The sequence below is a fragment of the Coenobita brevimanus genome, chromosome 24 (genome assembly GCF_032717465.1).
Source record: "Coenobita brevimanus isolate Jiangsu-jjx chromosome 24, ASM3271746v2, whole genome shotgun sequence".
Taxonomy (NCBI): Eukaryota; Metazoa; Arthropoda; class Malacostraca; order Decapoda; family Coenobitidae; genus Coenobita; species Coenobita brevimanus.
The window spans coordinates 7,334,989-7,361,839 of NC_136977.1; the positions used below are offsets into that span (position 1 = coordinate 7,334,989).

Sequence of the window (26,851 nt, forward strand, 5' to 3'; positions counted from 1 at the left end):
CTTGCTTTGAAACTTATTTTGTTTTGTCATCTTCAGTATTAATAATGGGGGACAGACACAGCACAGGTCCCCCTCACTGCACAGTCCCAGGTCCAGGCAATGGATCTGGGACCCCTAGCCCACCAGCTTACCAGTGGCTGTGGTAGTGGCCTCGGGGCACCCTGCCAGGACAGCTGCAGGGACACCCTCCAAGCGCGTCTTGGCACTGCAACTTTCCCGCCATTATACACCCACTGATAGGGCAGCCTCCTGGGGCGCTAGTCCCAGGTTCGGGCCCCTCTCTAATGGGCGGAAGCGGCAGCCTGGGAACCGCAATGCCCTGTACCCTCTAGCACTGGACCGAGCCCCATCTCGCCCTGGAACCACGATCTATGCCGGCGGAACCCCTGCCACACTTCCCCCCAGAAGTCCGCCACTAGGTAGCGGGGGCAAAGTTTTCTGGCCGCATGCCCTTGCTGGCGCCAACCCCTGTAACGTAGTGGGATACGTTGTGTGAAATGTTAAGTGCATGTGGTGTAGTGCATAGATAGTTAGAGGAAATGTTTGGGAGAGTATGCTGGTCTACTCTCCATGTTACTGTCACACTGAAAAGGTCAGCAAAGGGAGATGGTTAGATAGCTAGTGAAACAGGAGCTCCAGCTCTCCCTATCACCTGCATTCCCATTCCCCTCAGAAGTACTACCCTGTTCGGCACGTGTTACGGCCTCCAAATCCAAATAAGTCTAGGAATGCATGACATTCCATTAGCACTGGGAGGCAGTATTCCATGCATGCACTGACCAGCCTTATTCACCTGCTGGCTATTCTCTGGTATAACACAGCTTAGCCGACCAACCTCAACCAGCTGGGGATCCTATGGCAGTCTTGCCACTACAGTTGTCACATCAAGCCTTTATTAGGCTGAAAATGGTAAAATTTTACAGGTTTCCCCAATACTGACACTGTTCTATAGCAAGAAAAAGAAATCTAGTGATCTGCAATAATATTTGAATTAGTGTCAGTTTGAACTCTGTGTACATGTGGTTCAAAACATTCCCTTGCTAAGCCTTGTGATCCACTATGAGTGATGAATGTGTACCTACAGTAGTTATTATGTTTGAAAGTGCAGTTCATTCTTATTTTGTACCTCCAAGGGCTGGTGGTAGCTTATCAACTTTGCTGTTAGTGCATGTAAGTCATATGATGACTCAGTCCATGGTTTTGTGAAACAAGGAGAATTTCAAATTATGTGAACTCCCATTATTCCCCTCAGCCCAGTCACATATTGTGCTTTAGTACAATGACTGAGCACCTCCGTCTGTAGAGCCAAACAGCACAACTACAACATGTGTAATGCATATTCAGAGAAATGACAAAATGAAACATCAGTGAGTACTGTAAACGTGAATTATATGAATGGTTCTTACTTATACAGATGATATATATAGCTTATATAAAAATGGCTTACCCACAGTACCCTGTAATCCTTTGCAGCATTTATTGAGCTAGTCTTTCTGATATCAACAGGAAAGAAAAGTACAGTAATTAAATAATACAGTGCACTGTACATCACACTATAGTTAAACTCTACCTCTTATTTTGTGCAGTGAAGCTGTAGAGAGCTTTTGCCACTTGTTTGAGGTCTGGAGTGCGGACGCCTCTCATAGTGCCCAAGCTGCTCTCGTCATCATACCGGTTCAGAGGAATGGGAGACTTCTGAAGTGGTCTGTTGAGAAAGAGTTAAATCAAAGGGAATGCCCAACTATGGCACCAACAAATTTCAGCAGCTCAGTTTTCGATTTACAACTTAGTAATGGCATCAGGCTCCTTATATTGGTTACACAAAAATAAACAGTGATACCATTTTACATAAAAACACACTTTACCAAGCTTAACATCTAACAGGCTGAGAAATAATGCACTGTTGGAGCACCGTACAGTATGTGAGCTTAAGAGACTAAGATGACACTGATTTGTACAGTACTGTTTTAACAGTTGTATCATTGGCAGTTATCCTAAATACAGTATATTACTGTAATACTGTATTTTTCTTGCAGTTGATTCAGTATACTAAAAATATTGTATCCCATAGTTTTCTAAAGTGCTGCACAGTAACTAACAATAAATCTCATTTGTAACAATGTTCTTCCATGTATTATAAATATCCTGCAAATTAATAAAATAAAGGGCAGTTTTATTGCAAGAGTCATAATATCTGGTATGGTTAAGTTGAAGAACAAAATGTCTGCTTCCACTGCTAACGTTTCAAGATACCTGATCAATTCCTACAACAGTGACAACTTTTAGTTATGATGATAAAGTCTGCTCTGTGTTATATACAATACATAAAACCGAATGAAAAATATACAGATAAGAACTGTCTTCACTTTTCTGTTAGACAATGTATCAGGGTTGCCAGGTCTGTTCTTTTTAGGACAATCTGTCCTTTTTGAGATCTGGTTGTCCTCTTTAAGTCAAAATGGACATCCTGAATATGTCCTTTTCTGTCCCTTTTTCAAAGTCTTTACTTCCCCACACCATTTACCCTTCATACATAAATACATAAAATTTTAACAGAGTGAGTGAATGAGTCAGTTTGGAAGCTAGATCAGGTCCAATACATGTCCGTTCGACAGGGGTGGGGAGGTAAAGTCTGGGGAGGGTGTTAGTGGCCTAATGGTGACTTTGGTGGTTAGGCAAGGTTGGACTTGATGGTCACTAACATCAGCTGTCTTTATTACTTACATTTGTGAAAATTCAATCAGGAGGTAGTCTGCAGAGTTTATTAATTTTATAATTACTGTAGCATATGCTAGAAGCAGTAGGAGCTAGAATAATAATAGCCAGACCAGAAAGGAAAATGAAGACTGCTCCTTTGAAGAAATGATCATCGAAATTTAAAAATCCACACAAAATGGTACATTAACGCTCTCTCTCTCTCCCTCTCACTCGCCACACACACACACACACACACACACACACACACACATATATATATATATATATATATATAAATATAAATATATATATATATATATATATATATATATATATATATATATAAAATATACATCATATATATATATATATATATATATATATATACGGGGTATATATATATATATATATATATATATATATAAAGATATATATATACATATATATATATATATAACGATTATATATATATATATATATATATACCATCCACTCACTTGATGTAGTTCTGCTCTCAGGTGTCTCCTCTTTTCTCTCTTTCACCTTCTCTCCTTTCATCCTCTTCCATCGTTCTTTCCTTCATTCTTTCCTCGTCCTTCTGCCCACGGGTGACTTTACACTCCTTCTTCTTTCTTTCCTCTTCATTCTGCTATGGGTGTCTCTACACTGAGTGACAAGCCAAATGATTTCCCGTACACCGGGAAACCATTCACTATGCTGGGTGGTAACCATATAACCAAATTTTGGTGCCTGGTGGTTTAGTGGGCAATTAAGGCACTCCAATCGGACTGAGCTGGTGAAGGTTTATATCCAAGGGATGGTTGGTGTATATTGCTCATGTAATGCCACTCAGGGATGAGTGAGGCTGGTCACTCTCATAAATGTCAGGACCAACTTGCATAGCCCCGGGCTCCTACAGTATGCTTCTCATGAGGCAACGTAGGATTGGAGGTTGGATAGCTGATATATATATATATATATATATATATATATATATACAGTATATATATATATATATACAGTATATATATATATATATATATATATATATATATATATATATATATATATATATATATATATATATATATATGCAGTACATTTAAAGGTGGTGGCGACCATCATCCACTCACTTGATGTAGTGCTGCCTACTTCTTCTTTGGCCTTTATCATTCTTTTTCTGTGCCTGCCCTCCTCTCTTCCTATTTCTTCCATCTTTCCTGTCACTTCTTATTGCTTTTCTTTCCTTTACAGGTGGCTTTACATTAAGTGACAAGCCAAATGGTTTCCTGTAAGCCAAGAAACCATTTACAGTGCTGGGTGGTAACCATACAAGCAAACCATACGTGCTCCTTGCATGTCAACAAGTGGGTTGGTGAAGGGTTAGTGCCCCTCCCCGTAAAATAAATAACTCAAAGTAAAATGGCCACCCCTTACAGGATTATAGCGTCTGGCAATATACAGAGAGACACACATTTAAAGGGTTTGCCCTTTTAGGGGGGGCAAATGTCCTTTTTTAAATTTAAGTCTGCCCTTTTTCTCACTGAAGCATCTGGCAACCCTGCAATGTATGAATGGTGAAGGGATGTCTTAAGAAGAGTGATGCATGTAAAAAGTAGAAGTGCTGAACTGGCAAAGTGTGTGTGGCACTGTTGTCATAGGGAGAAGTGACAGGATGCAAACATATAAAAGGACAGACTACCAGCACCCACTCTAAACGCCTGCCATGTGTATGCTCAAACCCTACCCTAAGGGCACCCGCACCCACATCACATACACTACTGTACCACTAAGCTACCACAGCTCAAAACATCCATTTAAATAATATTTTTGATATTCACATGTCAGGCTCACTGTGCTGTATTTAATAAATTTTGGATCCTTTAATATTAATATAGGTCAGGCCTTTTGAAGCCTTGTGCAAACAAGGAGCACACTTAAAGAGTCCAACACCTCCAACCTACAACTGGTCTAACGGCTGAACATTATGGTCTTTCCCTGTGGCCTTGACCTTCAACCAATTATTCTTTGAGGTGCATTGCTTCTTGCCTGACCCTCAACCCTTCCACCAAGTTTGGTCAAAATCTGATCAGAACTGTTTGAACTGACTTTGCCCTATAACACTAACCCCTGACCCATTGTTCTCAAACTCAAATCCACAGTGTGATCTATACTCAATATAAACTGAGTTATAGGGTCAAACCCTTTTACCTAGCACTGTAACCTTGACCACTGACCGACTGGTGCCACACTCCCACCAAGTATGGTCTAAATCTGTTCAAAACTTAGAACTGACTTTTACCTTTAACATTTGGTTTTGAAAGTCAAATCACTTAATCCTTGGTTAACCTTCAAAACATGCACCACATTTATTTCAGATCGGACCCAAACAGCCTGTTGTTTACACATACAATAGGCCTACCGAGCACGCGCCGTGAAACACATCCGTGCGCGCGGGGATGGGGGGGAGAGATGGTGAATGGTAGTAAGACTGTAAGACAGGATACGCCCCCGAATATGGGCAGTGTATTTGGGCGCTGCCCGCGGAAGAGGAATCTTCTCCAAGATCACGTACTATAAGCAGCCTACAGGAAAGTAAGCAGAGACGCAGGTAAAAAACGTGACTCCAATAGAAAATGGACTTCACCGGAAACGAAAAAGGTAGCCAAGAAGAAGACAGTTCTTTTCTGCTTATTGAATATACTGAGCATGGTTGTGGCAAAAAATTACAATTCTTAAACAAATACATTAATATAATGTCCATTATAACACGTCTTGCTGGTAATTATGGCCATCGCCATGTGTAAACACTTCCGATTTTTTTTTTTAATGACACTGCTACCGAATAATATACATAAATGAATACACCTACCTGTAGGGAAGCACAAAAGTGGCAGAGCTAGTTCAGCCATCCATCCCCTACCATTACCCAGCCTCTTATCACGTCGCTTACTCCAAGAAAACACGCGATTTCCTCGGGTAAGAAAATAACGAGTATGGTGTATTATATACAGTTGCAGTCTTGATCATTGTTTGTACAGTGAGCAGTGATTGCATTCTGACTTCTGTACAGTCACTGGTAATGTCTACTGACTTCAGCATGCATTGCTATACACTAACATCATTTCATGATACAAGTACTTTATAGTATTTCCATAGTTAATGATAATTTCCACGCTGAGTTTACCATATGAATCCTCTTTCTCCCAGAAATCTTTAAAGAAGCCATGCTATTCATCCCCCAAGGTAATCCCCTGTACTTTGTATATACACCCTCCCTCTCTGTAAAACTCCCAGATATCACCTAATGTTCATCCGCCCTCTACCTCCCCACTATATATACACCTCCTCTGATATGTATACCGTCACCCCTTCAGCAGTTTCTTGAGAGCACTGCGCCATCATCTCCCTGTCGCATTTCCTGATCTCTTTATCAATGTGTTTCTCATAATCTCTCAACCTGGGTGGTGGGGGAGGAGGAATCGGACATGGGGGGGCAGGAGGGAGGTGTCTGTGGCGGGTGTGTTTGTCTCTGACGAGGGAGAACACGGAGGAGAAGATTCGGGACACGACTTTGAGGGTGGTGAGGTACCGGCGCCGAGCCTGGGGAGAGCTGGAAGATGAGGGGGGCCCTGGTCAGATGGGGTGGGTGTGGGTGTTGTGGATTGGGGTAACAAGTATAGGGTGTGTGGTTGTGGGTGCTTTAGAGTGGACGTAAAAATAAAATTAGTGTTGGGAATACTTGGCGAGTGTGATGTGGAATAGAGGGGAGAGGGGGCAACAGAATGAGAGTGGGGTACGTAGGATACGTGTGGGTAATTATGAGGTGGGAAGCGAGTTTAAATTAGTTAAGTAGTGTAGGGTAAGTATGAATGATGTGGAGTGGGTTAGCAAGATACAGAGAATGTGGGGGACGTAGGATGGGTGTCGGCGATTGTTGGGGTCAAGGGTCAAGTTTTGGGTGAGAGATATAGTCACTGGGGACATTTTTGGTAAGTGGGAGAGTGTTTCTAGGTGAGTTCGGGTGGGAGTGACTGAAGTTCGATTGGTGGGCTGGGCTTGAACTAACTAGCAGCCGTATCAGAGGGATGAGAAATTGGGCGGGTGAAGTGGAGTGAGATGCAAGGGGAATGAATACACTGTTAAACTGGTAGGGGAGTAGGGATACAAATTATTGGATCTAGGTGAAGCCGCTAGTACCGAATTTTATGTACGAAATATTTACGTTACAATATGAAACTGGGAAAAAAAAAAAAAAAAACTAGAAGCGACAGACTAGAGATGACGAAGGGTATGTATAGCAAAAATCAGTTCGTAAATGTTCATGAAAGGTCAATAGGAAGAATGTATATCATTTAATATGTCTGATGTTGGTCCTTGGTATTTTTCAGTTGGGATTTACAGTGTAAGAAGTGAAGTACGATTTAATGAGCTGTCTGTTGCGAGCAACATTGCAGGGATGAAATGAGTCAACAAATTGATTCCGGAGTATTTCATTTTCACTAACATCAGTGCCGTATATTTGGTTAAACAGTTCATGGCAAACTTTTGGTAATGAGAAGTTCCATATGGCAAATGTTTTTCAGTTCATTGATATCCGGGTTGCTGGTACTCTTTCCTGTAAATAACCTACAATCTCACTGCACAGATATTCATGGAAAACAACTATTATTAAAAACTTGTGAGAATATGTATGTCAGATAACTTTCGTAAAATGAACAGTAAAGCCGGCTAGATATAAAAAGAATTCGATGTTCAAAGTATCTCATTACCAAGTATTCATGTATGCTAACCAGGGCCACAAAGTGGCGGACAACAAGCAGCTCATCATACAGCAACTGCGAAGGGAAAATTGTCTGGTTCGATGAAGACAGAGTAAAGAAGATGTAAGTACGAAGCAGTACTAAGACAGTACTGGTAAGAAGGTGCTTGTAAAATTTGTGTGTAAACTACATGCGGTAATATATTTTAGAAAGGATGTCTTCGAAAAAAAAAAAAAAAAAATCATCAGTGTAAAAATTATAAAAGCTCAGGGTTCTTTATCTACAACGAAAGTTGACAACTAAATTTTTTTTATGGAGATGTTAATATCACTACGTAAAAGTCTATTAAATTAAATAATAATTAATTTCAAAATGAACCAGAAAAACTGATATTAAATCATTGTTAAATATCCTAAAGCATGCAGTTGACTGTACAATACAAAGATGTTCAAAAAGCAAAGCAGATGCAGTGTGCAAAAGGTTGTGCAGTTAAAGGGATTTGGTGCATTGAATTTTTAAGTGAACATGAGCGAGTATTTGGACAACTTACATCAGCTATGAAAATGATAAGTGAAAGTAAGGCATCAGTCAGTTCTGAATTCAATTAACTCAGTATAGAGAAGCATTGATGTCAATCTTTGGGTTTGATAAGCTTAGTACATGAAGGCGGTGTGCTTAGGTTTCAGCTGAGAAAACAGAAATACAGTAAGTCAGTTTTTTTTTTTTTTTTTTTTTTTTAAGTCACTAGTCAGTGATGACACATTAGAAGAAGCTCTCTAGATCAGTGGTTCCAATTTTTTTTTTTTCTTCTGTGCCCTCCCCCCCCTCCTCGACTTATACGATAACTTTGTGGTCCCCATTTACATCCTCATCTAAAGAGACAAAGAAAACATCGCTCCACTGCACATATTGAACATGCAGTTAATACAATTCGTGATTTAAAAAGATGTAGTGCACACACACACACACACACACACACACACACACACACACACACACACACACAGAATTGAACATTTCGTGGTCTTTGTGTGTGTGTGTGTGTGTGTGTGTGTGTGTGTGTGTGTGTGTGTGTGTGTGTGTGCTTCCAATTAGGGTATCGGCGGTTTAGACACAGAAAGGGTACATATATTATCCTCCAGAAGGAACCAGTATGTTTATTCAGTCTTTTACTTAGCTAGTTAGAAAAAAAAAAGCAGAGAAAGGTAGACAAGACTGAAAGAAACAAAGAGTGGTCCGCTGTTATCAAGGTAATGTGACAAGTGAAAGTCGTTCAAGCTCCTCTTTACGGAAGTGTGTATGGCAAAGGAATTGGTTCTACGTTTGCGGAACTTTAACTTGCATTGCTTCTAGGTCTGTTGTGCACAAAATGGTTGACAGAAAAAAAAAAAAACTCGGAAATATTGCCTCCGGCAAATGATTATCAAATTCTATCACTAGTGACCTCAAATACTTAAGATTACCCCATGGCCCCTAGTTTTGGAACAACTGCTCTAGATTCTTTAGTAGACAAAGCATGCACTAGTAAGTCTGAAAACTGCACAGGCATAAGGGAAATCACGGGCGTCAATTGCCTCGTACATTTATCGGTGAAACAATAGGCTTTTTACTCTCGTAGTCCTCTTGCCCAGTCACCGTACAGCACAGGCTTATAGGTTCATTATTGTTTGTGGTAATTCAACAAGCAATTTTGCATCAGAGTCACTTCTGCAATGCGATGGCAATCCTATAGCAGGCCTGAATAAGAACCACCGAACATTATTTAAGGACCTATCCATGATTAGTTCATATGTCTAGTGTGTGGTCAGTGGACGCAGTTTACTCAGCTATGTGGGCAGTTTTGTCAACATATTTTGTTGTGAATAATGAAAATCAAAGACCGACCTTGAAAAATGATTATGTAACCTACTGTAGACAAATAATCCCAAACCATGAATGAATAATCCATGTAACTTTCACACAGAGTTGGTTCAGTTCCGGCAAAAACGGTAGTGTGATATGGAAGAAGCACAAAGAGGGATACAGATAAATTTAAATTCTGACAGACACCAGCACTACCTGACGTACACGAACGTCTAGTTTGGCTCAGATTCATTTCATAAGCTAGGAGGCTGGGTGACTGGCCTAGCCTACCGCATGATTTAATATTTCCCATCCCTTCCCTAGTTCATAGGACTGATTTTGAATATTTCTCCTTCCTGCCTTCGTTCACAGGGATAATATTGAATATTTCTCCTCCCTTCCTTTGCTAATATGGCTGATTTTAAATATTTCTTTTCCCTTCGTTCGTGCGGCTGATTTTGAATGTAATGAACTTCTTATAAGGTGTGTGTGTAATTCACCGGGTCGGTCAGGATCACTTTGATGGTCGTGATCGTCAGCTTTTACCCTCCCGGAAGGGAGCTGAGAGCTCATATAGTCCGATCTAAGGGCAAGGCTGTGACCTTCACACACGCACACACCCGTCCCCTTGCTCAAGGGGGACAGTAACCACCCACTTCGTCAGTGAAACTTTTCGCAACCTGAGCGAGGCGCGAACTCCCGTCCACCAGTTGGCAAAGCGAGAGCGTTACCACTGTGTGTGTGTGTGTGTGTGTGTGTGTGTGTGTGTGTGTGTGTGTGTGTGTGTGTGTGTGTGTGTGTAAAGAGAGAAGCTGTTACTCATTTCTGACAACTAACCAAAGCTATGTTATTTTGAGTTTTCTGTTGGGCGTCGTAGGCACAAGTACTGCAGCTGTACGAGTGATCACTCATTGTGTATAAATACTATTACATGTGTGCTCCACCCTACCCAGTGCCACCTCCAGGCTGTGTGACGAGACAAAAGGGGTCCACCACCAGCCCACCAGGTGTGCCACATATTTATACCAGAATGTCACTGTTCATCCAACTCACACAGCAGATGCCGCACACGATTACTGACAGTAACCGGGACAGTGAAAAATGAAGAGAGCACAGGCATCACCAGCTAAATACAGTAGCAGTGTGTATAAAACTCTAATAGTGTCACCTACTACGCTAATGCAATACAAAGCTGATTAACCCTTTCAAACTTGTGGCTAATGGTAGACAATCTGATTCAGCCAGTGGAAAATTCTAATAGGCAATGGGATGACAGTAGGTGCTGTGAGAGGACATATATGCTGAACAAAAAAAGAAAAACTTCTAATATGAACATTGTAATTCAGCAGAATTTAATTTGAACTTCGTAGAACACTGCTACTTTCAATGAACTAAAGCGGTTAGATGCATGTGTACCCGTGCATTAAACCGTATGGGTTAGAAGACGAACCTAGCATATCATATTCAGCTGAGGAAGACTTTGTATCCGCCACCTAGAAGTAAAATTAATTGCATTACACAAGTTTGTTGCTAATTCGTTTGTGTTGGCTCTTGAAAGTTTCTGTGCTCTATACCAGTACACACTATAACAGTGTGTCGTCCCTTTTAGCTACCGATGCACTACACAAGCTGTACATCCCGTCACCAGTGTCCTAGGATTCTACTCAGGCTCTCTGCTGTAACTCTACTTTTGGAAGCCATTCAAACACTCCACTACGAAACTACATGGGCCACTACACAGGGACTCCTCTACAAACTTGCACAACCACAAGAGAGACTCACGTGAAGTTGTCCGTGTGGCGGCGGCGCTCAATGTCCTCCAGTTCCGCCAAGTACTTCTTGCGGCGCTCGTTCTCGTACACCTTCTTCATGTGCTCCTCCTGTCGACGGGCCAGCTCCTCCTCCGGTATGGCCTCCTTCTGCTCGATCCTCACGGGGGTGCGGTAGTGGATGTTCACCTCCCCGGATTCGTATTTGTAGGGGGATTCTGTGTACGGGCCAGTGGAGGAGGCAGGAAGAGTTGTTGTCAGAAAGGGAATTTGTATGCTTGAGAGTTGCGTGTGAGATGGGAACGAGGATGCTAGGAAGGTAAGGTAATGCGAAATTTTTGATGTTTGACAGTAAGGATCAATTATTGTACTTTGACGTATAGAGGAAAATGTTGTCAGATAAGGTACTGATAGGCGGAATGAAGCCAAACTGGAGGGTAAGGGAAAGGGTATGGTAGTGCAAAATATCTAACGCTACGCTAAATGTATTTAAATGCTTACTTCTTTAATCTTCTTAAGAAATATTTCAGCACTGAAAGTTATTATTTTCCAAGTAGGTATTATACGGTACATTGGACAATAAATAAATATATCGATATGGACAGCCATGAATTTGTAAGTACGGTACAACAGTTAACAAATAATACAGTAAACCAAAAAGCCACTTACTGTTCTTGCCTAAACATTATGTAAAGCCATGGAAAGAAGAACACACACTTATTAAAACTCGGTCCAAGCGAGGATAGTGTTAGTAGTTACTGAGTATACCAGCCACCAAGGGACAGATGACGCCACTGAATCGGAGTGACGTCGTTTTTAGTCGACTTTTCTTTCTCCTGACGATTTTGTTCAGTTTTGGGGAGACTTCTCGAACTGGGGTAATTAGGTATAAATTTAATAAATCCTTTCAGTACGAGAGGCCATTCCCATGTTGAATAAAATCATCTAATAGAAATAAAAATAAAAATAAACTAAAAATGACGTCGCCGAGATTCTGGGGTTAAAGGTGTGTAAGTACCTCGTATGTAGGGCATGTTTAGGGAGGGTCAGGTCTATGTAACCCAGGAGGCCACACAGAGTCCCCGCAAGCAGAGATGAGAAACAGTCCCAGGAGCAGAGACGAAGAGGCACTACGACCACCATGAGCCAAGACGCGACTACAGTAGATAGAAACTGTGAAGCGTGCAAAGGGCCAAGAGGGAGGCGGGGAAGGGGGAAGAGAGCAAGATGGAGGGAAATGTTGGATACTGTGAAATGTGTAAATTTGTTGATGCATCCCTTTTAGTAATCATACCAGGAGACCAGATGTCATTAATGAAGTTTGTACACAGCATGTTGTTAATCATGTATTTCTAAAAGCTGTTAATACTTGTAGCGAGAAGAGTAAAAATTTGTACAAAGGCGAATATTTACCCAGAGGCCGATGGCAATGTGAGGGCTCGAGGGGGGGAGGAGCGTGAGCCAAGTACTTAATTTCAACGCAAGTAGGTCCATCCCCCCCGCCCCCCCCCAAAAAAAAAAAAACTACGCATCCAGGACAAGTTTTTAACGTTGACCTAAAATACCCCTCCATATCTGTATTTCGGACGGATAATATGACGAGGGAAAAAGAGACAGAAATTATGAAGATGTTCATATGCTAAATTGTGCGCGTTCGCAGTCATACGCGTTCAGCAAACAAATGGCGGCCCTCGCTGAAATGGTCGCCGGGTAAAAATAAACACGCATACAACACAAAAAGGAGGCTCGTATGAACTTTAAAGCGGCCATCAGTATTGCCCGCTCTGCTTGTTTAGAAAAAGGAGCCATAAAAGACTGGGCGGTTGGCGGGGACGGTGGCTAATATTAGGCTGGCTGAAGTGGGAAGCGCCCAGACTCCACAGCCCGTGAATTTCAAAGGCATCCACAAGTTTGAAATGTCATTTTTAAAGAATATGCGTAGTTTCATGTACTTAGTTTGATAGACAATATATGATTTAATATTTTTCAAATGTAGGCAGCATGTGGTATTATTAGAATGCTTAAATTCTTACTCGTCACTTGTGCAGAGATAGTCAAACGAGCTTCCATCTTTGCTGTGGGTGATGCCAGTGGACGAATTTTTACAGGTAAACGAGTTTCTGATTCATGGATATTTCTGGCAGCGAACCTGACTTACAAATGTCCCCTGTTACACTCTTTATTCCTATTATCGAAATCCTTATTTATCAGTCCAATCTTTATTTTTGTTACTTATTACCGATATTGTCTTTAATGATCACCTTTACCATTACTTCCAACGTCGCTACCTCCATCTGTCCATCTAGTTATGGCCTCTCATATCTTGAATAAGCAGAGGCAGAGACAGAGCATGACACATGTGAGAGTAAGACAGATATTAACAGTACCAGGTGTGGGTAAGAGCGCGAGGCGAGGGAGTAAGTGACGAGTGAATGAAGACAGTAAGGGACGAGTGAGCGCAAGTTGAGTGAGAGCTGCTACTGCCTACTCTCAGAATACTCCCTCAAGCGCCGACTCAGAGGCCACGGAAATAGTTGACGGGGAGGGAAGGGTGGGGAACGGGTTGCCAGCTGTGGAGACGAGAGACGGAAGATGGGGGAGGGGAGACAGGGAGGAACGGGAAGGGAGGAAGGATGGAGGGGAAAAATGTGGAGACGAGAGACGGACGATGGGAGGAGACAAGGAGGAAAGAAAGATGTAGATAGGAGGGAGGGAAGAAGAGGGGAGACAGTAGGGACAGAAGGAGAGAGGAGACAGTAGAGAGGGGAAGGGTGACAGGAGAATGGGAAAAAGTGACAGGATGGAGGGAAGGGTTGATATGAGGGAAGGAAGGAAATGCAAGAGGGAGAAAGAAATGACAAGAGGGAGGGAAAGGGTGACATGAAATGGGGTTGAGGGAAGGGATAGGTGGGATGGGGAAAGACAAAAGGTGTAGGAGGAAAGGAAATACAGGAGAGGAAAGCAGGAGTATAAGGAGGAAGGGGAAGATAGAGAGGAAGGAGTGACAGAAGGGAAACAATGGGTTGACAGCTGTGAGAGGGGAGGGGAGAGGAGGGGATGCGAAGCAAGAGGAAGGAAAACAGTGACAGGAGACGAAGTTGTGAAGTGGGAGGCGAAGAGAAGAGAGGGGAGACGATGGGTAAACGAAGGGAGGAATAGGGAGGGTAACAAAGAAGTGAGGATCTGATTGACAAAAGCGCCAGAGAAAAAAAAACGAATAGTTAAAAAGACTGGAAGACATTGAGAGTGGAAAGGAGGGGAGGAGAGGAGTGAAAGAAGTAATTGAAGAAAGAGGTGGTAGAGGAAGTTTCTGGGGGAAGGGGAGAGGGGTAGGAAGGACTGTAGATAAAAGATTGGCTTGTGGGGGGGGGGGAGGAAGGAGGCTATTTGGAGAGAAGAAGTGGATGTTGGGGAAGAAGAGAGTAAGAGAACGATGGGAAGAGGCAGAGGAAGGAGAAGACAAGGAATGAGGAAAAAGATGTAGGAAAAGGAAAGTGGTGGAGGAGAGGAGGGAAAGGAGAAAAGAGCAGGTGGTAGAGAAAGAAGAGTGAAAGGATGTAAGGGGAAGGGGAGAAAAGGGTGCTAAAAGGATGTAGGCAAGGGGAATGATGAGGAAGAGGAAAAGAAGAGAGGGAGGTGGAATCACAGGAGGTAAGTAGGAGTGATAGTAAGGGATGGAGGGGGAGTTATCAAGGCCGTAGATATTTTCAAGGAGGAGGGAAGTGGCCAGGAGTGACAAAGAAAGAGGGAGAGAACGAGGAGAACTAACGAGAAGGAGTGAGGAGTAAAAAATGACGTAGAGTGGGCGGTGAAAATGAAGAGATGAAGATGAGGAGGTGAAGAATGAGAGAGAGGGAAAAGAGAGAGTAGAGAGAGAGGAGGGAAGGAAGAAAGGGAAGAAAAGTCGAGAGGAAAGGAGAGTGAAGGATTAACGTGTAGGAAAGACAAGAAGAAAGAAAATGAAGGAACGAAGAGGGGGAGAGGAGAACGCGAAAAAAAATGAAGGAGGGGAGAGATGGAAGGACAAGAGGAAAGAAGGAAATGGAGGGAGGAGGGCTGATACTGAGTGAAGAGTGGAGCTGCCAACCCACGTCTCTCCCTCCTTGTCTGAGACATCTCCGTATATACGATACGTTGCGTAACAGTCCTGACACGAATACACTTTTTCACCCTCGTATCTCAACAAGGAAATGAGAGGTCTTGCGGAATGAGGGTTTGCTGGGAAGAAAGTCTGCCAGTTCCATTTTCTTCGTTTCTTATGGCACACTTAATTTCATGGATCCGTTGCGTAAACACTTCGTCTGATGACAGCATTACTCCTGAACATATCCTCAACCTTTAAAAATATCTCAGGATCCTTAGAGCTTAAAAATTGTCCAGAATGATCTCTAAACGATTTTAAATAGTCGCTGGCCATGTCATATCATCAACTTGGAGGAGCAGGAAAAATAAAATACTCGGGAAATCCTCAGCCTTAGGCAGTATTGGTTTGTGAAGACAGCCGAGTTGATGTGGAATTAAAACACTGCAAGAAACCTTGCAGATTTATAGTATAAAACACTTCTGCTTTAGACTCTCTGAAATCGAACTAGTGATATTTACAAGCTTGTAAACACACGATAAATGTCACGCTTCATCTCTTCGGACTAAGCCAAATCTGCCTCACACACAACAAAAGATCCAGAACATTCTTTGAAAAGGTTGAGTGGATTTACAACCAAAATCCCAAAGTTCTATATTTATACGGGAAATGTTTGTTAGTTGGGCGAAACCAGGGCAGGGGTAGATGTGGCCTGGATCATAGCGTAGTAGGTAGTTAATCATAGTTTGAAACAGTGTCTTTGGGATTAGTTTCTACTTTTTAAGGCTGTAGACGTGGCACAGTAGCACAGGACGAGACACAACAAACTATGTTCACCTCAGGACACAACTCTGATCTCAAATTTTGATCAAAAGTACAATCTCGTAATGATGTGTTTTCAGATTTATGAAATATAATTTTGTAGGTGATATATTAAAGCCAGGTTAAGTCAGGAGGTGAACACAGATGCTTCGCATTGCTACAGTATAGAACAATTATCTACACCCATAAGACCCATAACCTCGCACTGTCATTCTGTACTTCACTACACTGTGTAACCTCACACCTCTTGCTGTATAAATACCAGTTAACCCAAACTGCTTACTGAACTACAAACACCACCTTCACACTGTTTACTGCGCTGCACTTACCCAACAATCTCAAACTGTTTGCCAAGCTACACAACACTAAACCCAATAGCAATACACTGTTACACTAACTAATACCCAATAAATTAGTACACTAAACTGCTCCCACTAACCTCACATTGCTTGCTGCTCTACACTTCAACACTACACTCACTGTTACACTAAAATAACTACACCTAATGCCGGTAATTTAACACTTCTTGCTACATTATACCCAGTAATCCAGCACTGTTGTACTTAACTACACCAGCAACTTTACAGTACTTGTCAGACTACACTACGCTACACATAGTAGTCCCACACTACTAGATACACTGCACTCAACAGCTTTACGTCAGACCCACTACCTACACACTAGAATAATGCAACACTGTACTCAATAGACTAACCCAATACTGTTTACTACAATACACCCAGTAACCCTGCACCGAATAATACACTACTTTGTTACGGTATACTCCCAGTAACCTCACTCTGCTATACTAGTGCACTACAGTACATCCAGTTATCTTGTACTGCTTCACTGCACCCAACATACTTATACTACACCGCACCAAAGTACACAACAGTAACCGCATACTGTTTCACTACACCCAGTACCCTCACACCACTACACTACCCTGTAACTAATAACACCATGGCTGTATACTACACTACACCTAACATTTACGCCGCGCTACACAATACTACACCCTGTATCCTATCCCAACTCAGATTATTACGCTACCACTACACCCCACAATGAAATTACTCGTGTTCTAAGCGTTTAGGCCATATGTTAAACCCACACCGAATGTCTAAATCTAATCGAAGCTGAATTATGTATAAGTTTTGCATACATTCACAGCTTAGAATATAGTGCCTTGATCACTAACCTACACTAGCATATCCATTTTCTTATATATATATATATATATATATATATATATATATATATATATATATATATATATATATATATATATATACATATTCACTGTCTAGTAATCACGTGTTCCTTTTACATATGCTTATTTACAAGCGCTAATTCATCACACATACCTCAAGCATCCTTCTAACTTCCCATCAGTTTCACCCTGTGTTCTAATCTCTCGTATTTACAGATAATATACATCTCTGTAACACGCAAGAGAACTGTAGTCTAATCATTCGACACACAAACCTCGCACATTCATCGTTTACTGCCTACAAAACTGCTCATCCCACGCATAGCATTACTGAGCTGTTGGACAGTGAATAAACATCACATTCATCGTACTAATAAGCTCTGAAACAACCATCATTTCAACCATCTATGAATTCCCAAGCTTTACTGCAAATTATTTACATGTACGCAATAAAACTACACAGTTTTATTTTTGGCACATACATACACCCAACTTGTCTAGTATCATAATACCTCTTCCCTCCTCTTGACAGTTGCCCCATTACAGACGTACCCTCATTACAACCATACCTACATTATAGTCACACCCTCTGACCAACACAAACACCCCAGTTATATTTACACCCATAACCATCAAGTATCCGTTACATTCACACTCCCTGGCCATTATTTATTTGTTACATTCATAACCTCTGACCATCACATCTCTGTTACATACACATCCCTTTGGCCATCACCTATTCGTTACATTTACACCCCCGGGCCATCACATTCTCCTCCCCGTTACATTCACCCACCTGGCCATCACAAACACCTCCCCCTACATGCACACCCCTAACCATCATAACCACACCCCCGTTACATTCACACCTCTGGTCCTCACAACCACTCCCCCTTTTTATTTACAACCTTGGCCATTACAAGCACACCTGCGTTACATCACACCCTTGGCCATCACAAACACACTTTCATTACTTTCATTCCCTTTGCCATTATAACCACACCCCCGTTATATCCACATCCTTATCTCAAACACTCCTGTAATATTCACTCCCCCTGACCATCACAACCACACCTATATTGCATTTATAGCCATCATACACACATTCTTGTCATATTCACCTCCCCCTCTCTTTACGCCCCCTAGCTAGCCGCCACAGACACATCCCAAGCTCAAAAATCTATCGTCATGCTGTCAAAAACACACGCCATAATAATCACACATCCTTGAGCATCACAACAATTTCATTATACCGTCTCAAACACACCCCTTTTGCACTTAACCTCCCCCCCCCCTTTATTTATCCAAACATAATTGGTCCTGTTACATTCACACTTCATTATAACAGCGTATCACTCATAACAGTTGTAACACTGATTATCGCACTCGTACCCCAAATCAATCATTTACAGCATTCATATATTCATACCCTGTATCCTCATTCCTGCCCAGCCAAGATAATTTCACCTTTGCCTGTTACATTCAAAACCCCTGGTTGTTACATTTATGCCTTTTAGCCGTTAACTCATTATATTTTATTAGTTCACTCATTCACATCCACAGTAGTCACAGTCATCCTTCGATCTTGCAACCTAAGTTAGACAATTACAAATCCCACCCATTACATCAACACTCACCAGTCATGTCATTCATACCATAACTATGACAATCTCACTCCCTAGGTCGTCACCACCACACCCCCCTTCCTTGGTGGGGGAAGGGAGTGGAGGGACTGTTTACCTGGACGCGGTGGGGGCGACTTCTGTGAGGCCTTCAGGTAAGAGAACGGGAGGGGTCCGATGAGGGGCTCTGAGAGGGTGGGGGAGAACACGGTGAAGAGGGGTACACAAAGGGGAGGGCACGGTGGAGAGGATACACATAATAATGGTGGGATTACAGAGAAAGGGGAACTCACAGGCGTAGCCAGATAAAAAAAATGTTTTGGAGGACCAAGATATCATTTATAATTAAGAACTGAAAAACCCTGAATGTGGGGAGGATAGCTCCCGTTTCCCTTACTACTTTGGCTACGCCCCTTGAGAGAGGGGGGGAGATGTGATACCAGGGTACATAAATGAAGTGATGGTTGGAGGAAGGGTGGGTTTGTTGGAGGAACTGCACATATAAGAAGGCGATACGGAGAAGAAAAGAATACAGGAGAGAAGGGGTATGAGAGCCTAGAAGAACTAGAAAGAATATTGCTGTAGCACATGATACTTGGCTTGTTTGGAGAATTAAAAAAAAAAAAAATCTGTTTGAAGGAAGACTGTATTTTTTTTTTTTTTTAGTTATCTGGTTAAGGAAGGAGTGTTTGACCGAGGAGTGGTTTTAATTTATTTTCTGTGGGTGGAGTGGGAGTGTTCTGTTGAGCTGACAGTGTTCAGACAAAAGTGTATCATGATCCAACACTGGCTTTACTGAGCGGGGATGTGTCTGGTTAAAGGACAAGTTTCTGTTAAGACGACACTGGCAACATTTGACGAAACTGAAAATAAAATACAGAGACAATGAAAGGGTGGGCATGACGAGAACTGGGACGGTGATGAGCACAGCTGAAAGGAAGAAACACAGGGAAATGTTTTCGTGATAAGATCAAAGGGGGTGGGGAGAGACACACCGGAAAATGGAGATTATGATGATCACTTACGTATGGTAAAGGGGCATGGAGAGAGGGCTAAATGCAGGATGAGGAATGGGGTGATGTCGATGGTGATGGGAAGGATAATGAGGGCGAAGTGGTCATTTCCTTGTGATCCTAGTTTTAGCACTTGTCACTTTTTTAAGTCACTAGTTACTGCTAGCTTAGTACCATAGTAAAGGCCATAATTACCTTTCTTTTCACTGTATCCGAATGTAATTGATCTCAACCTGTTTATTTTCAGATAAAAGAAATGCAGTGAAATATAAGTGTAGGAACATACGGCAATTCAATATATGAGAAGGCAAGAAATCTAATGGAGTGATTGTTACAGAAACTTTTAGCAGATTTAGAAGGAAGATAGAACCATAATATGCTCTAAGCGAAAATTCAGTCACTCAGCACCATCTAAAATTATACCAACACCGATGAAGAAAATAGGAAAGGAAAGTAGATAGTGAATGGAAGGATGAAATGAAGAAATGGAGTGAAGAACTACAGAGGAAAGCAGGGAAAGAGAAAGAGAGAGATACAGAGTAAAGAAAAGAGAGGAAAAAGAAAGCGAAAGATATTGGAAGGAGACGGAAAGCAACTGATACAAGAAGGAGAGGAAAAGAAAAGCCACTGATGAAGGAGGGGGAAAGGAAAGCAACCGATAAAGGAGGAAGTCGGAAAGGAATGCACCCGATAATAATGGCACACAGGAGCACCTTTCCACGACACTGCCTTGCTGCTGCCGTAGCTTTGGTCACGCCCCTGGGATTGCTCGAGTGGGCGGGGGGATGTGTGGGTGTGGGAGTAGGGCTGGGAGTAGGTGTGGTGGGTGGCTGATGACGTCCGGCGTGGAGGGTGGGCTTGCGAGTGGCGGCGGAGGGTGCAGCAGTGGGCGGAGGGCGGGGGAGGGGTGGTTTGGGACATGGCGCGAGTCACCCTGTGGGGGCGCTCTAGAGACTGTGTCCACTCTGCCCCTCTGTGGCTATGCACTCGGGGGATGTACGCTCCGTAGGACTCAGGCGGGATGTAGCGGGACTTTGGACGGTGGGCATCAGCATTGTAGTGGGAGGAGGGTCGGGCGAAGAGGGCGGAGGAGCCAGGAGGAGGGTGGACGGTGACTGGTGGGGGACACACGGGCTCTTGTACACTCAAGGCTCTCTGCTTGTGGACAGCGCGGGCATCCCCAGGTGACGGTGTGGGTGTGGAGGTGAGAAGGGGCTGGGGAGCAGTGCGGCCCAAACGCTGAGGTTTCTGTGGCCCCAGGAGTGGAGGTGGGGGACGGGGTGGCACAAGGGGCGCCATGGTGGCCAGCTCCTGCACGGAAGGGGTAGAAGTATACATCTGGCCTATGATGGAGAGCCCTGAGCTGGCCGCCTCCCGCTGCCTATCCTCCAGTCGTTCTACTGAGGCCTCCACTGTGCCAGTGTGTACACGCCGAAGCACTGCCTTCTCCACAGAGTCCCTCCGTGCCAGCCGCTGAATAGTATCAGGCTCATGGAATGCAGGGGAGCGTGAGGCGAGGGTCTGTAGGGTGGAGGTCAGCTTGGACTTGGGCAGGTATTCGTCACGTGTGGGATGCCAGTGCTCAGGGCTGCGGGACCGCCGGGGAGCCTCATATTTGGTTCTTATGTACTGCACATCACCTGCCTCTTGCCCTCGCACCACTGTCCTCCCTGTGGGGGTTACACGTGACAGAGGGCCATTTACATCTGGCAAGGACCTGGCACGGCGGCGAGCATCTTCAGGACTCTCGTAACGCTGCTTTAGGCGGTTGACATCTCCAGTCTTTACGTGATATAAGTAGGAGCGAGAATGTGTTGTGGTTGGGATGGCGATGTCTTTGTGCTCTCGTGGTGGCTCGCTTAGACGTTGGACAGAAGAGCTACTGACAGGGTTGGTCTTGTCATAGATACGCCAGGCCTGAGAAGCCAAGTCTGCCTTGCTGCTTAGGTTGACGGATGATACAGAACGCTCTGGCAAGTAATTTGGGGACAGTAACTTGCTCTGAGACTGCTGTTTGAGGCGGGATGGTAACGTGGCGTAGTGTGGCACCTCATCTACGTTGAGCTGGCTGCCACGGGAAGATTGCCGCTCTGAGGATCTAGAGTTGCGGCGAGCTCGTTTTTCAAAAAACTTGACCTTTCCTGCCACATCACGGTGCACTACAGTTCTTACTGACACCTCAGAGTCACTGGTCTCGGCATCACTCGAGGGCTCAGGTGGGAGGCTTTGGCTTCGACCAGCCCTGCCTGGCTTTTGTACCACCAACAACAGCTGATCAGAATTAAGAGAGTTGGGTTCTGAGGAGTCAGAGATGTCAAGGGAGTAGCAGGTGCGAGGCGATGATCTTGAGAGTGAATCTGGGCTAATGGAGAGGGACACATCTGGGGCAGGCAGGGTGCCGAGAGCACCAGGGGTTGCCGGCAACCCGCGTGTTGAGCGCTGCTCCAGCACCTTCTCCTGCAGCTCGATTGACAATTGCTTGGACAGTTTGCGGCGCTGATCCTCAACCTGGGTGAGGCTACTCGTGCTTTTGGTGGCTCTAGGTGGTGAAGCTGCCCTGGCTGTGACCCGGCTTGGATCAGAAGGTGCTCGAACATGTAGAGTGTTCAGTTTATTGGCCAGAGCTCTACCTGTCTCAGCCACATCTACACTGTGTCTAGATGTCTCTCTCTGGCTGCGCTGCTGAGCTTTCTCGGAGTTTCTCTGTTTCCTCTCCCTCCATGAGCGGACGCTTTGCATGGAACCATATATTTCAGTGAGGTGATCGCGAAAGGCATTCACTTGCTCTAGACTGAGGCTTGTCCACAGTCCTCGTGCTCTCAGACTAGAGTCTTCACGGGAAAGACTCAGGCTAGAGCCTCGCCTACTGACTCGCTGTCGCTCAGGACTCTGATACTTGTGGGAGAGATCACGAACCGATGAACCACGCCAAAGTCCACGGTATGTGTCCTTCGAGTTCTCTAGTTCGCGTCGTCGCTTGTGTGTAACCTCAGAGGTGTTGTCAGAGGTGCTGGCAAACTTGTCACAAAGGTCAGTGACGCTGACATCACGTCCCCTCAGTCGACAGTCACCAGCCCACTTTTTCTCAGGCGTCACTTTGTACAAGAACTCCCGTTCTTTCTGTGCAACATTTAACTCTTTCAGTAAAACATTATACTCCAGTGCTTTCCGTTCTCTTTCTCGCATACCCTTCCATGTCTCAAAGTCAATGATGTTGTAAGCATGACATTCAGCAGCAGACAGTTCAACACTACTAACTGACCGCTCAAGTCGATGAACACGTTCTAATGATGTAAAAAGACGCCGCAGCTGAGAGATTCGAGCATTTCTAGGTGCAGCATTCCTCAGCTCCAGGATATATTGACGGTAGCGGCGCGGATGTGAGTGAGGTGACGGTGTCAGTACATCAAGGGACTTGCTGCGTCGTGGACCTGCATAGCTGACCTCAGCTGGAATATCTCTGAAGCTGCTACTGACTTGCTTTACTAGTGTCAGGGATCGTAAAGGTGACGTGCTACGTGTAGGACTACGTGAGAAACGACCACCAACATGTTCACCACGACTCAGGGCTTCCCATTTTTCACGCTGTTCAGCAAAGGATGCTGAGTATCGCGATCGTCGCACTGGTGCTGAGTGCGGCCGTGGTTGTGGCTCTGACTTTTTCCTGGGTCTGCGTTCACTCTCCTCTGTAACTCGTTTCTCTGGTGTTGGTGAAGTTGAAAGATCGAGCATGCTTGAGTAACCAGTTTCATTACTCTGTGTTGTGTCAAAACTCTCACTTTGTTTCAGCTTCTTATCATCAGATGGCTCTATGGAGACATCAGAATATGGTGAACCTCTGTAGCGACTGTCCTTCCTCCCAACAGGTGATTTGCGGCTGTGTGGTTGTGGCTCAGGGGAAAGACAGCTGCGATGACGCCTACAACTACTTTCAGCACTGCTGCTGCGAGGGGCCGTATGTATACCATCTGCCTGGTTGCTGGGCAGTGATGGCCGCTTGATTTTGTTCATGCTGCTTACGGTGTGGCGCATTACATTACCACGATTACTCTCTGTGGAGGTGTTTGACCACTTTCTCGGAGGATCAGCACTCAGTGATCTGCTATGACCTCGTTTGAGTGTAGTGTCATCTGCTTTGTACGTTGTACTTCTTTCTTCTCTCATTGAGGATTTATGGGTTATTTTGTTGCGAGGTTCATAATGTCGTGAAGGTGAACTCGTCTTTCTGCGTGGCGGCGAGTTTTCTCTGTCCTGGATCGTGAAACGAGATTCTGAGACAGTTCGGCGGCCCTTCAGAAAATTTTCACGCACCTCCTGTGTCTGCTTGGCGGCCGAGAGTGAGCGGCCTAGTGAGCTAGTTCTGGCAGGGGAGGTGCCCAACTTTTCCCTTGAACGAGCCACCTTCTCACGATGCCATGTAGAGTACAGTTCCCGAGTCTCTCGCACTCGCTCAGCTGAGGTGGAGCGTGATGAAGGCACTGGTGGTCGGTCCTTGCTGCTCTTTACCAGTGATGGGTGCCACTTGGAAGAGATGCGTCGTGGCGGTGATGGTGCCACTGTCACTTTAGATGGTGCTGACTTCTTCCTTTCCCCAAAGGTTGGGACGGGAGGCTTGGTTGGTGGTGGTGCCATTGTAATGAAGGGGAAGAGATCGGAGAGGGATGGATGGTGTAGGCCCAAGTCCAAGTCTGAGTACACCACGTAGTAGTACTCGTCTGCAAGAGTGGTGTTAGTCAAAACTATTAATAATCACATACTGCTGGGTCTCCTAGGAAAAATGAGACCTATATTAGATAAGAGGAGGAGATGCTGAGACCGTGATTGCAGGGCGTGGAGAAATTTCAGACTTTCCTTTGGTGCTGCGAAGGTGGCAGTGGTAGTGCCTTCACAGATGATCTATGCATAGTTCAAGTGCTTCCATAGGCATAGATGTCAAATGAAGCAATGATTATCGGCACTTGCAGGCAACATAATCTTCAACTTAAGCAGTGATTGCGTCCGGTGCTTCTACGCAGGCAAATTAACAACGCCGATGGGAGAAGCATGTGATTTTTCAGTGCTTGTAACAGGCAAATATTTAAGTCGTCTGGGTTAAGCAGTGAAATTTGTCTGGTGCTTCTATGCAGGCAAAAATATGCCAGGTGCAACTCTTGCTTCTCAGCGTTTACAAGAACAGGTGAACAACAACAACTGGCAAGATTACTGGTGCTTGTGTCGACGTAACGCTATTTACAGAAACACTGGATAGGAAAAAATTATAGGAAGAATCATGCGAAGTTTAGGTTAGGAAGGAGAAATAGAGAGAGAGAGAGAGAGAGAGAGAGAGAGAGAGAGAGAGAGAGAGAGAGAGAGAGAGAGAGAGAGAAATACTAAAGGAACAGAGCGATAAAGAATGCAGTAAGATGATGGGGAAAAGATGTGAATTAAGAAAAGACCCTAGACAAAGAGACATGATGTCTAGGAGAATTTAAAAAAAAAAGTAAGAACACAGAAAAGAGCAAGGACGACAGAAACAGAACAAAAAACAAGACGACAGGTGATTTTGGGCATAGTGAAGATAGATATGAGTAAAGTGAAATAAAAGGAAAATGAAGGTCTTGGAATGATGAATCTTGGAAACATAAACTGATAAATGAAATGTGTCTTAGGCAGGAGACTACTGAGGTGAAATAATGCAGAGTAGTGAATACACTGGTGAAGCATGACATGGCAGTGCTGCTGGTGATGGCGTTGATTTACAGAATGGCGGTGGTACTACTGATGCTGGTGAAAATGGGTCGTATTCCAGGTGACTCCGGAAATTTCGTAACAACTCTTCCTTAGCAATTTATGTCTTATATTCCACCTTCATATCCTCTTATATGTTACTGATGTAAATTGTGGAGATATTGAAACGTTCTAAGTAACATACGAAAGAATACTATGGTTTAATGGGTAAAATATATCGTAGAGGAAGAGGTGCTACGGAGTTTACTATGCCACCTAGAATTTGGAACAGTGACTGATAACGAAAGGTGCTGACTACGATGGTAACTACGGTGCTGGCTGTGATGGTGGCAGTGTCTGCGAAGATGAGGGTGAGAAAAGGAGGAAGAGGGGAAAAATGAGGCTCCTACAGTAAAAGACAAAACTACCACCATCCATAACAACTACCAGAGACTTACGTACTCCCAGATACAACAACAACCAACTACGCATGCGAAACTCCTGAAATCGCCTTTTTTTTTTTTTTTTTTTTTTTTTACCCAACCACCACCACCACCGCCACAGGTACACTTTCCCGCGACGGTACATCCACCACATTCCTCGAGAAAAGTACAGTTCCCAGCCTGGAATCACCACAACCACTTTAACCATGCCTAGAGACGGTACCAACGACCCAAACAAGCGGTGTGCCACGGTCAAAGGCAACCAGAGAGATAGAAAAGAGGAGGGAGAGATCAAAACGTAGAGTGCTGTTGTTTGTTGTAACGTTCGAGTAGTTAAGTTTTGATTTAAATGTTTAGTTGATAGTTTTTTCTCGTTCATGTGCAGTTGACTGGGGTTAGTTGTGAAGATGAGAACAAAGGGCAGGTTTTTGTTGTTTGTGATAACGTTCATGTAGTTTAGTAGTTATGATTTAAATGTTCCTTTGATGCAGTTTTCCTTCGTTGATGTGCAACTGGTTGGGAGTAGTGATAAGTTTGGTAGTTGTAATTATGGATTTGTATGAGTGCTGGTAGTTGTGGTTGAGGATTTTTATGGGTGCTGGTAGTTGTGGTTGAGGATTTTTATGGGTGCTGGTAGTTGTGGTAGCTGGTGTGGTGCATGTGTTAGTAGTGGGGGTTTAGGTAACTGTTATTGTGGGGAGAAAAATAATAACAGGTGACATACACGTTTATACTGATTAAGTTACTCTTAATGTCACACACACTTTAATTTAAATAAATAATACAGGTACAATACAATGACAAACTTGCAATAAAAAAAAAATATCAGGGTTACATAAGTCATTAGTCAAAAAGGAACCAATTCGTCATGATGAAAGAT

At 43.7% G+C, this 26,851-nt stretch overlaps 1 protein-coding gene across 1 annotated transcript in view; it reads right to left on the reverse strand.

Annotated features, from left to right (window-relative positions):
* The window catches only part of LOC145393486 (uncharacterized), a 281,432-nt gene that overhangs the window by 39,723 nt on the left and 214,858 nt on the right, over nt 1-26,851 (reverse strand). The window contains exons 17-20 of the mRNA XM_080267606.1: nt 20,536-24,537; nt 18,928-18,996; nt 11,085-11,289; nt 1,571-1,705 (exon numbers count right to left, since the gene is read on the reverse strand). Of these exons, the coding sequence (XP_080123732.1) occupies nt 1,571-1,705; nt 11,085-11,289; nt 18,928-18,996; nt 20,536-24,537 (4,411 nt within the window). The remainder of the gene's footprint in view (nt 1-1,570; nt 1,706-11,084; nt 11,290-18,927; nt 18,997-20,535; nt 24,538-26,851) is intronic.